This window comes from Homarus americanus, unplaced genomic scaffold, assembly GCF_018991925.1.
Source record: "Homarus americanus isolate GMGI-L3 unplaced genomic scaffold, GMGI_Hamer_2.0 scaffold32583, whole genome shotgun sequence".
In the NCBI taxonomy this organism is placed as follows: Eukaryota; Metazoa; Arthropoda; class Malacostraca; order Decapoda; family Nephropidae; genus Homarus; species Homarus americanus.
This window is the reverse complement of record NW_024713129.1, coordinates 14,004,545-14,017,319: the sequence shown is the minus strand read 5'-3', so window position 1 is coordinate 14,017,319 and position 12,775 is coordinate 14,004,545. Positions and strand designations below refer to the sequence as shown.

The following is a 12,775-nucleotide window of genomic DNA, read 5'->3' as shown; positions in this document are numbered from 1 at the left end:
CCCCGCTGGTGAGAACATGCCGAGCAGCTGATCTCACGGCTCTGCCAAGATAACAAAAATAACACAGATACCAGCAACAAGACAGCGTACACGCCATCCCTGACATATGTTTTTTGTAGCATTTTTCACACATTTATGTCCAGCGATACGGACACACACCGACATTTTTGGGGTGGAGTGCGCTGTTAGGTGTACCTAAGGTCGACGGAGTTTGACCCATTGACGCATCTATAAAATAAATATCCGTACAAGCCCTTGAAGTAACATATATTCCATGCGGTATGTGAAATAACAATTTACATATAATGGGAATGAGATTATCACACAGTATATAAAATGTCAAGGACCCCAGGATGTTTGTGGTCGCCACCGGATGACGGGGGTCGTCTTCGTCAAAAGTTGAGGAGAACACCGAGGAAGAGCTCCCGAGACCCACCGGCTGACGCACTGTGGCTTCATCTGTCCCGCCTGGGGAGGAGGGGAGAGGCCACCGACACGACCTGCCAAAAAAGTCTCCAACCCCGGAAAAAGGACGACCTCGATCCAGGCAGAGTGAGGCATCCTGTCCTGGCAGGCGAGAGTCCTCCTTCTGCAGACCACCGGCACATGAGATGAGACCTCCTTCTTGGAGTGAGTTCGGAGCTCTGGTTGAGATCCCAGAGGGTGAGTTACAGCCCATGAGGCTCCAAATAAGCCTAGTGAAGCCCCTGCCAGGTCGAGCACCTCAGCAGGCGAGCCCAAAAGGATAGGCACTGTAGACACGGGCAAGGAGGTCAATGATGGTGGTAAGGGAGGGTAGTGGCGGTGTGAGGGAGGGTAGTGGCGGTGTGAGGGAGGGTAGTGGCGGTGTGAGGGAGGGTAGTGGTGGTGTGAGGGAGGGGAAGGGAAGGAGGGTAGTGGTGAGGGGAGGGTAGTGGTGGTGTGGGAGGGAGGGGGTAGGGGGGAGGGAGGGAGGGTGGTGGTGTGAGGAGGAGGGTGGTGGTGTGGTGTGGTGAGGGGAGGGTAGGGTGGTGTGGGTGTGGGAGGGAGGGAGGGTAGGGTGGAGGGAGGGAGGGAGGTGGTGGTGGTGGTGGTGGGAGGGAGGTGTGTGGTGGGAGGGGGTAGTGGTGGTGTGAGGGAGGGTGGTGGTGGAGGAGGGGAGGGAGGTGGGTGTGGAGGGGGAGGAGGGTAGTGGCGGTGTGGAGGGAGGGAGGGTAGTGGTGGTGGAGGGAGGGAGGGAGGGTAGGGTGGTGTGAGGGGAGGGAGGGTAGTGGTGGTGTGGAGGGAGGGAGGGAGGGAGGGGAGGGAGGGTGAGGGAGGGAGGTAGAGGGAGGGTGGTGGGTGAGGGGAGGGAGGGTAGTGGTGGTGGTGTGGAGGAGGGAGGAGGGTGGTGGGAGGGAGGAGGGTAGTGGTGGTGTGAGGGAGGGAGGGTGGTGGTGTGAGGGAGGGGAGGGAGGGAGGGTAGTGGTGGTGTGGGAGGGAGGGTAGTGGTGGTGGAGGGAGGGAGGTGGTGGTGGTGGGAGGGAGGGAGGGTAGTGGTGGTGGAGGGAGTGTAGTGGCGGTGTGGAGGGAGGGAGGGTAGTGGTGGTGTAGGGGAAGAGGTAGTACTTGAGGAGGAATAAAGAGGAGGTAACACTTGAGGAAGGTGAAGGGACAGGAGTCAGTAGTACAGGCATAGTTAAGGAGGAGACGGTAATTGAGGGTTAAGTCAATATACTCAAGTACTTTCATAAGAAAGATTCGGTTACATTAAGTTAGGTTAGGTTGAGAGGAAGGGAAGATGGTGTCTAGGTAGAGGGAGGGAGGGAGGGTGTTGTCTAGGTAGAGGGAGGGAGGGAGGGAGGATGGTGCCCAGGTAGAGGGAGGGAGGGGTCAAGGGAGGCCCGCGGACACTTCATGACCTCAGTGAAGGATGAACACTCATATAAAACAGCAAGTGACACACCAGCACAGCGTAGTACTGTAGGACCTAATGTCTCCAACACTAGACAATTTTTCAGATAACTTTTTTTTTGTTTTGGTCATTATTATTATATGAGTCACTACTAATCGTACACACTATGAGAATCTCTTTTTTGTGTCGCCCGAACAAGGAGGACAGAAACAACGTGACATGCATTATACACGAATACCTAAAGTGTAGGATAGTTGAAGAGGGGACAGCTGGCGCACGAGGCCCTGACACCAGCTGCTGGGCCCCTGTCACACCTAACACACCACAGGCCACACAAACAGCTGGTGCTACAAGGCCGTTCCAACGCAGTATCGCCACCTATTTTCACCATTTTTTTTCTTCTAAGTCGTGGGTGTACGTCGTTGTGGACCACGGCGGTGACTAATGGAAGGTTAGAAAGAACATAAATAAACCACAGAAAAGCGTTCTTGATGGCGGCGCCTCGCACAAATTCCAACTCGAAAGTTTCACAAAACTCTTCATTATTATATATTAATAATATACTCGTGCGTCCGTTCGTGACAATCCGTTGAGGGACTGTGTTTTCATGGTCAGCGTTTATGCCTTTGACGAGTATTAACTGATGCTTGTACACAACATTGAATAAGGATTGTCCCTGAGTCACAGAAACACCGGGGTGTGAACGAGTCATTCCTACCACCGCTTGTGATGACATGACTGACTGACTCTCTCACCCCATGAGTGTTATAGTGTCTGCTTGGTGCTTTCTTAACCTTTCTACCAGACTCCACATTCTCGAAGGTTATTACATTAATTGTTTTGCTTCACATAAATGGAAATGCGAGAATGCTTACACCTCTTTCACTTAAGCTACGGCACAAAGTTGGCAGCTAAAGTGGCTGTTAGTTAAGACTGCACTAAGACTCTACCAAAGCTATAGATCCTATCCCACATTATTAGTTATGTAGAAAAACAAAGAAAAGGGAATTACTGAACACATGAACTTATAAGATGCTGGATATAAGAGTTTACGAAAAACCTCCATAGATCCCGGCAGTTCTTGGTCACATTTTATTGGTATTTTTTCTTTATTTTCTGCATTTTGTTCACAATATCTTTGAGGTGACATAAACACTAAGATTAAACGGAGCAAAAAATACCCAAAATATTTAAAAAGAGGAAAATGATACACTTTACACAATTAATTAAGAATTGAAAGGCAAATGATTAAGACACAAATGGGTACAGCTAAAACAGAAAATGGAATTGGTGAATTCAATTAAAAGTCGTCGTCCCCGGAGAGTTACAAAATCTGGGATTGGTAGAGATAAGCAGAAAGTATTCGGCATAGTGGATATTACCTTGAATGATTTGAATTGAAATGACAATTAGTTCAACCTACAATGGCAGCAACAACAATACCTAACTGATGCTAAGAGAATGTTCCTAGTTGTGGTACGGTCTCCGGGCAGTTTTGACACCATTCACACTACTATCTACGTACCTTGAGTAGCTTAAGTGAGTTATTTAGATACATACTTAAGTGAATCATTTAGATACGTTCAAAGTTCAAGAAGAAACAAAAAGTATTTATTGTACTAACCTTCGAGTTTACGGGACCGTTTTGGTTATCGATGCCTGTAAGTCCAACGCTGGAAACGAATATAAGTATCTTGTATAAAAGTCACTTGAGAACTTAATCAAAGCAAAATTCATCATTATCATTATTGTCTTTAATATATGGTTGTACGTATCTCAGTAAACCATGGGATCAATGCCACACTTATGTTACCAGTGGCAAATTGAATCCTAGCTCTAGATTTTCAGTAAAAATTGCCACAATGTCATGGATACCTCCGTCACTAAGAGTATGGTGTTATGAATTACGTCAACACTGTCATTAAGGTGTGATAATGTTATGAAATACGTCAACACTGTCATTAAGGTATGGTAATGTTATGAAATACGTCAACACTGTCATTAAGGTATGGTAATGTTATGAAATACGTCAACACTGTCATTAAGGTATGGTAATGTTATGAAATACGTCAACACTGTCATTAAGGTATGGTAATGTTATGAAATACGTCAACACTGTCATTAAGGTATGGTAATGTTATGAAATACGTCAACACTGTCATTAAGGTATGGTAATGTTATGAAATACGTCAACACTGTCATTAAGGTATGGTAATGTTATGAAATACGTCAACACTGTCATTAAAGTATGGTAATGTTATGAAATACGTCAACACTGTCATTAAGGTATGGTAATGTTATGAAATACATCAACACTATCATTAAGGTATGATAATGTTATGAAATACGTCAACACTGTCATTAAGGTATGATAATGTTATGAAATACGTCAACACTGTCATTAAGGTATGATAATGTTATGAATTATGTCAACACTGTCATTAAGGTATGGTAATGTTATGAAATACGTCAACACTGTCATTAAGGTATGGTAATGTTATGAAATACGTCAACACTGTCATTAAGGTATGGTAATGTTATGAAATACGTCAACACTGTCATTAAGGTATGATAATGTTATGAAATACGTCAACACTAAGGCATGATAATATTGCAAGAAGAAGATCGTCACAATGTTGCTAAATTATTCAGTCATAGTAAAGATGCAAATGATAACGTATGTCCTCGAAGGTGCCGCTTAACTCAAGTAGCTGTTCCTTTCATTACAGTCTGTTCCCGTGATATATATATATATATATATATATATATATATATATATATATATATATATATATATATATATATATATATATATATATATATATATATATATATATATATATATATAATAAGCGTCATAATGGGATTAAACTCTGTATATTTCAGGATATTTTGGAGGAGTCAAAGCACACATGAGAATTGTCAAAATGAAAGAAAAAGGTAATATTTTTTCTTTACCCCGATTGTATTAACGTCTAACTACTGTACCGTACTTTGATAGGCTAGTTGTTGCCCCCCTCTAATGGAAAAACCGCAGTAACAGTGTATGTTCTCTAGGTCCCAGAGGCCCTACATAGGACACGAACAAAGATGACCTATTGACCTAACCCAATGATATGAGATTATGTTTAGGTTGGGTTTAAGTTAGGTTGGTTCACGTCGGTGTAACTACATTGGTTGTCATCAATGTTTTAGCGCTGTAGACTCCTGGATCAGGGGATAGGACTCTGCCGATGTAAAATTCCGAATACATTACATTAATTATTTACAACACAAACTGGGAATCTGTTACTAGAAAAGCTGTAATTCTGAATACCTTTAAATATTTGTCCCGGGTTCATTCCCCGGCCTGAGACAGATGTGAGAAGGGTGTTATCCAGTGTGGCACTACCAAACATGGCAGGTTTTCTCTGGGTACTGCAGTTTCCACCTGGACTAACACTGGACACTAAATATCATGATAAAATAACAAAGAATTGGCCAACCTCGAAAATGTCTAGTAAACTGACAAAAACATAAACAGAAAAAAATTAGTGCAAGTCTATAAATGTGATGTCAAATACAAAATTGCTGAGGAATTGATACGGTTTGTCAAGGACGAATTTGTTGGTTCAGAAAACTTTAGAAATAATTACAAAACATACCTGAGTTAGCTTTGACCAAGATGAATGACTGTTATGTTTTGTAGAAGTGCCATAATACTACATGAACAGAAGCCGTGTTTTAAGCGGCTTTCTTAAACTTAAATAAATAGTAATATTAACAAATGTTGAATTAGATGTAAATGAAGGGAAATCATATTGTAGGGTGCTAACTTGGTCTTAAATGAACCAATACTGTAGGGTACCTTGTTGTGAAGTCACATTGAACCAGCTCTTCCCAGCAACAGACTCTCAGCTCTTGATGCAAACAATGTGTTAATGGACAACTAACAAATGATGTTCAATCAATAATGTTCAATTGATCGTGAGGGAGATGGGGCCTGGCATGACATGTACATTATTTCCTAGAGTTGACGTCGTGTGATAATGTCTTCCTTACTACTGTAGATTGACGTCCACGCCTTGCTAAGAGTAAATGGCATCTGTTATAATGACCTATACATTTGTTTCTGTATCCTAAAGACACACTATAACATTCCCTTAACCCCCCTCCCCCCTCTGCACTTAGGCGCTAAGCGTAGTATAGTCACAGCATACTCGTATATTGTCGTTATACACAGTGAGATTTATGATATATTGCGAATTCAGTAAAATATATTTATTATATGGGGGGGGCCTTTATGTTAAACGGGGGTGACACTGTTGTCTTTTGAAGTTTTTTCTTTTGGAAATATTTATCACATACATATATAGGTATAGCTGCTTGTTATGGTGTTGTGTAATTAATGGATTTGGGAGTAAGTTAGTTAGTTAGTTAAATAAGACAAATGTTTTTGTTTTTTTTAGTGGGGTAGTTATGGAAGTAGAAAATTGTGGTGCTATTGCTACTGTCTGTTTCTACGATGTGTCTACCGATGTCTATTTTGGTCTTGATCTACATCTACTTCTTCCCAAGTTACAGGAAAGGACGCACACTTCTCTCTCTCTTTCTCTCTCTATCTCTCCCGTACTGCCTCACTAACACAACACGTACACAAACTTACACACATACACACATACATACAATTATATTATACATGAGAGAGAAAAAAGACAAAGTGAAAGACAAAGAGAGAAAGTGAGAAAAGGAAAAAAAAAGACAGAATTGAGTTGAAGTAACGATGAGCAAAACATTATTTTCGGCCACGTTCACGAGAGCACAGAAGAATGTTTATTGGCGGTGATGGAGCCAGCCGTCACATACTTCACTAAATAGTATCATAAATTTCTTCTAAGTCCTGGCACCCATCTACACCCTTTGCTGCCTGCCATCTAGGTGTGGGATTTAATACGACTTAAAAGTATTATTTCTGGGCCTTACGACACACGGTAGAGTTCTATCTTTCATAAACTTTAATTGCTGGTGGACTAGTGTAATTTAATAATCTTGTTTTTTGCTCGTAATGACCTTAGTTATTGAATCACAGTACAGTAACGTCAACTACACTTTTTTATGTGTAGATTTAACGACACGGTTCATATATTCTCGTACAGTCGAGTGTCTCAGTGAACCGCAAGAAAGTTATGAGACACTTCATTATTTGTGGTTGAATGTGGGTGGGCCAGGTCCGTAGACTTACTAGTGATAGATTTACGATCAACTTGAAGATCCTGTTCAGAGATTTGCCCCAAGATGTTGTTGTTGTTCGACTCAGAGAAGGAGTTAACCACACGAAGGTTCCAACAAGTTAAGAAACGGATGGATTTATGAGATGGAAGATCAGATTGGACTAAATAAACAACTTAAGGAACTGGGATCAGATTATCAAAAGTTCGGACGATCATTATTCCTCGTAATTGAAGATGTCAAAATACACCAGACTAATTGACGGAAGATGGAACACACAAAACTATAAAATCAGTCTCAATATTACCCTGAGATTCTACCTTAATAAGATACTCTTATTTAACACCAATTAATTGATAAAATTTATAATGAAAACCTTCTGCAAAAGATTCTGTCACTAATAATGTTCTTAAACCGATGTAAAACGGACGTACCGCTTCAAAGAGAATACTTCCTGTGACATATTTAAAAGTTATTTTATATTTTAGTAGATAATGACCAGTTAAGTGTAATCCTGAAATCTGAAACCAAATTGTATTTTTTCTCCTGTAACTGAAGGCATTTTGAGGTTATTAATTACCTGTAACTGGTTCTCAAAAGCTACGATAAGGATGGCGGGTCAAAATATGAAGAAATTCCTGCCGAGAGAGAACTACCCTACTGCATGTTAAAGGAGCTCTTCACTGCACCTCAGTTTTGGGAGAAATTCACTTTGAAAAATAAATAATTGAGAATCTGACCCCATGAATGGACAACACTCCAGTGATGGAAGTGAAACATGCCTGTATCATTAAAACACATTCTGAACAAACACAAAAAAGACAATAATATACTTCACTAAGGAATATATCACTACAGATTAGAGATATGACAAGGAGGAGGGGAATGTTACAGACGCATTGTCCTCAAAATAATCGCTTGTCACTTGTTCTTAAAAAAACAAAAGTGACAAAGATTTCTAATAAAAAAAGACACAAATTTATCCTTTATATGTTATAATGACAATATTCTTGAAATTCTTATGACTTGCAGCAGTGCAAATTCAACTTTTATTACACAACATTTCTTTACTGTTGTATAATCTATAATTTCTAATTTTTCTTGGCTCTATACTTTCTTATGTAATAAAACGCAAATTTATTTTAATCTACCATAGCACCAATCAACATCAAAGCATCTCTTGTGATTATCTGAGTTATGACAAAAATCTTGGTCATAATAAATAACAAAGAATCGACCAACCACCCGAATGGTTAATAAGCTGAGAAGTGATGAATGATAAACGAAAAAAAGAAAGATAAAAAGATAAACATGGAGTTGAGGTAACGATAACTTTGAGGAGACACAACAGTAGAATAATAACAAGATTGGTTAGACAGCAAAGGAGTATCACTGAAGACGAGGCCACCAACTATAAGCGATAACAATATGAGTCTTACTTTAAAATACTCATAATATAGATATTAATGGCTCTTATTTATAAACTTCCTCTAACTGATTGATGATTGAGAATTGATATTGTCACATAAATCTCCTCACAAAATATTATTAACGAATAGAGTGAAACAATGTACACAGAGCGCATGAGGGTTTCTGTCAATGTCCCACAAGTTACTGATGGACGTTTCTAATCAATTGTAAATTTGTATGACGACTGTAGTGAATAATTATCTATATATCTTTTAGTTGGTGTGGCAAGTGAGACACAACTTCCTCCCTGTGTTGATGCTAAACTTCCATATTCCATCTGCTACTTATATCCCTTATCTATCTCTGTGATCGCTTCATAATGTTAGTCTTGGTTGATTGACACAGTTTATTTATCCAATCAGAAGTACTGTAGTTATCCTTATGGTTCTATAATTTATTCAATTCGTGACCTCTATTCCTCGGCTGTCATTTCTACCGTCTCATGCTTGATACAGTCAAACCTGCACATCAACAACACGCAACGCAGCATCTCAGAATATTCTCCTGGTACTATAAGAATAGTACCACATCTCCTTTATGACAGTAGTTACTTTCCCTATAACTAAGACCATCAATTGCTTGCCGACATAAACACACGATAAACCTCATGAGTCAATAACAACATCGTTTACTGTTGACATTTTCTTTCCCTCCTCGATCAACGTGTTGCTCCAGTCATTATACAAAAAAAAAAGAAGAAAAGAAAATTCTCCTCTACATTTCCACTAAAGTTTGAGAACCATAGAAAAAATATAATCCAAGGGAGAAGATTTGTACCTCATAAGATGATTTCAAAAGGTTATTTTTGGAAGCTAATTTCATAATAAAGTTAAATGACTCCTCTTGTATTATATAAGTTACACCTGGTTTTAATAAGGGACCGTATATCAAATAACCAATTGTAAAGTATGTACGCAATTAAACATCACTAGTTTCTACAGTTGGTCGCTGGAAAAAATTAAACATTGTACAGTATTTTGTTAACTTCTTGACACTTCTCTTTGTTTGGATGGCCTGGGAACGACACGACAATCCTCTAACTTTAAAATCAAAATTATAATATATATATTATTGTAGCTTTATGTTAATGGTTATTCTTGTCTTCAGTAAACTTACGAATGAACACAGAAAGTTGTGTTTAATGACTGGCTAACGAGCCGATCAGCGGCAAAGAGGATAAAGGAGTCCTGCTTCCCCCATGGTTAGATATTTTCTTGACAACAACGGGAGATTAAAACAATAAGACCCTAAATACTTAATCCCGACTTGTGAGTTGATAAAATGCCAACTGTTGTAAGGTGGATCATTTGAAGGTAAACTGTTGAATAGTGAAAGTGAAACCAAAAACCATGAAAGTTCAGCGTTTTCAAATTCTTGGGTTGAAGCAGCCAATGCCATGATTATCAGTACAAAACAACATAAGACTAATTGGCCTCGATTAGCGCTACCAAGTTATTGTGGTCTTGAAAGATAGTACTTAACGTACACATGAATTATAATCCAATAAACTGGCTCTAGTATTTCTTCTCCCCAGTCACACTTAACAGTTAATCACAGTTACCAGATTTTAAAAGCCAAGTTGGTTTAAAGATTCAAGTGTTTAAGAGAATCTCAGCTGATAACTCATACAAATGTCATACAGATATTAGATTCGTTTTTGTTGTTATCAAGACTGATGCTATGGTGTTGGGTCAGGGTTACACGAGGTGCCCGCCACTCATGTTATGTATCCCACACAGCAGTTAATGTTAACGAAGAAGAGGCGAAAAATCTTCATTACATACACGCAAGTTAAATGCATTTGAGATCATCCAGTGAATGAGAAATACTTCCATTGTGTTTTGACATCCATGCAATTGAGTTTGACGTCCACGCATTTGACTTTAACGTTCATCTAATTGCATTTGACGTCTGCCGAATTGAGTTTAAAGTCCATGTAGTTGAGTTTCAAGTCTGCCCAGTTGGGTCTGGTCTGAACTCCTTACCATGACAGTGAAACAGTCTCACTTTACCAATAATGTTAAGAACCGGGTTTGAATTGCCATGGGTGACCCCTCAGGATCCTGATGTAGCCTGCCGGCAAAGGACCTGTGGGTGCTATAGGCCATAATCAAAGGACTCCCACTCGCTGAACTTGGAGTCCTGTTTCTGGAGTCGTTGCTGACAAGCCTCTAGGTATGAGTCATTGATCCGGTACATGCCAGAGTTGGCCTGGAACATGAGGGTTTCCAGGATGCGCTCATTCTTGATGGCCTTACTCGGTAACACAATCTGCAAGGTAGAAACACATTCTTAGCAAGGTCTGTTATTATATGTTCACACACACACACACACACACACACACACACACACACACACACACACACACACACACACACACACACACACACACACACACACACACACACACACACACACACACACACACACACACACACACACACACACACACACACACACACACACACACACACACACACACACACACACACACACACACACACACACACACACACACACACACACACACACACACACACACACACACACACACACACACACACACACACACACACACACACACACACACACACACACACACACACACACACACACACACACACACACACACACACACACACACACACACACACACACACACACACACACACACACACACACACACACACACACACACACACACACACACACACACACACACACACACACACACACACACACACACCTATTATTCTCTGAGCTCTCCTGATCCCATCATGCCCAAGTGGAGTCTGGATCCTCAATCTGATCTTAACCATTATGATCGGACCCTATTTCTAAGGGTTAGCTCAGGTTATGTTAAGCTGGGTTCATCTGTAAGGGTTAAGTTAGGGTGGGGTCCCATTTTTAAGAGTTAAGTTAGGGTGGGGTCCCATTTTTAAGAGTTAAGTTCGGGTGGGGTCCCATTTTTAAGAGTTAAGTTAGGGTGGGGTCCCATTTTTAAGAGTTAAGTTAGGGTGGGGTCCCATTTACCAATATGCACAGGATTTGACCAAAGAAAACCTGATGTAACAGCTGAAGTAACTAAAATTCTGGAAACAACACAAACCTTGATAAGATCCTGCGGGGATATCCTATACAGCTTCAGCTCCCGGGTCAGACGTTCCATGATACAGCGGAACTCGACCCGGGAATCGACCTTAGATCCGCCTTTAGTTTTGACTCGGTTCTTGGCCCAAGCTAACATTGCCTCGAACTTGGTGATCTCGGCCACCTCCAGGTTACGGGCCATCATCATGTGCACCATCGACTCAGACAGTTGCATGAAGTCCGGGATTTGGAACACCTGTAGAAAGAATCATTAATATAGAAGATGTCAAGTCCTACAGGAATAGGAAAGAAACACTAGTCCAAGGCTTTAAGGGCATGTTAGGTCCTACAGGAGAAGAAAGTCTGGGCTCTGAAATACCCGTACGAATGGTCCTTCAGATGTTAGGTCCTATAGCATATTGGATGATACTTAAGAGCCCTGAATACTATTAGCCCTCTCGTGGTCTTCTGATGTAAAATGTGTCACTAAGCACCCCTGTGTTGGTGCTACCCCTCCCACTCAGCCGTATCTCACACTGAGAGCACTTCTACAGCTAACCATCTTAACTCCTGTAAGCAGAGACACAGGAACAATGGACTGGCCCTACCATCCTACTAAGTTCCTCTCACTAGCCTTGTGGGCTGGGTGGTGCATCTCTAAGGGTGCAATTTGGGTCTGGATCACTCTACCTAATGTTTACTAAAATGGAAAAACTGTTCCTGTTACCGACCCAACTTACATAAAAAAACTTTGAGGGGTGAGATTTCCAACCATGGTTCTGAGTGCCAGACAGTTAAAGAAGATTAGATTCTGCTAAAGGGGATCAGATACCATTAAAAGGGATTGGATGCAGAAAAGTAAAGTGGATTATCTTATAGAGGATTAGATAAAAGGAGATTGCAGGTCATTATCAATGACTCGATGCTATTATAGAAGACTGGATGTTATGAAAGGAGATTGGATTCCATTTAAGGAGACTGGATACCACAACAGGTGATCAGAGCGAGAGCGATCGGGGACTCACCTGTACGGCGCGGGTCTCAACGAAAGCAAGAATCATGTTAACGAGTTCAGACGCAGAGGTGTAGCGCCAGTAGTAGTTCTCCAGGCTGCTTAACATGTTACACACCTGA

At 40.9% G+C, this 12,775-nt stretch overlaps 1 protein-coding gene across 1 annotated transcript in view; it reads right to left on the bottom strand.

Moving 5' to 3' along the window:
* Nucleotides 1–8,282: 8,282 nt before the first annotated feature.
* LOC121867829 overlaps nt 8,283–12,775 on the bottom strand; it is a 55,671-nt gene continuing 51,178 nt past the window's right edge. Inside the window, 3 exon segments of the mRNA XM_042367952.1 lie at nt 8,283–10,822; nt 11,661–11,897; nt 12,667–12,771. Coding sequence (XP_042223886.1) covers nt 10,649–10,822; nt 11,661–11,897; nt 12,667–12,771 — 516 coding nt within the window. The 3' untranslated portion in view covers nt 8,283–10,648.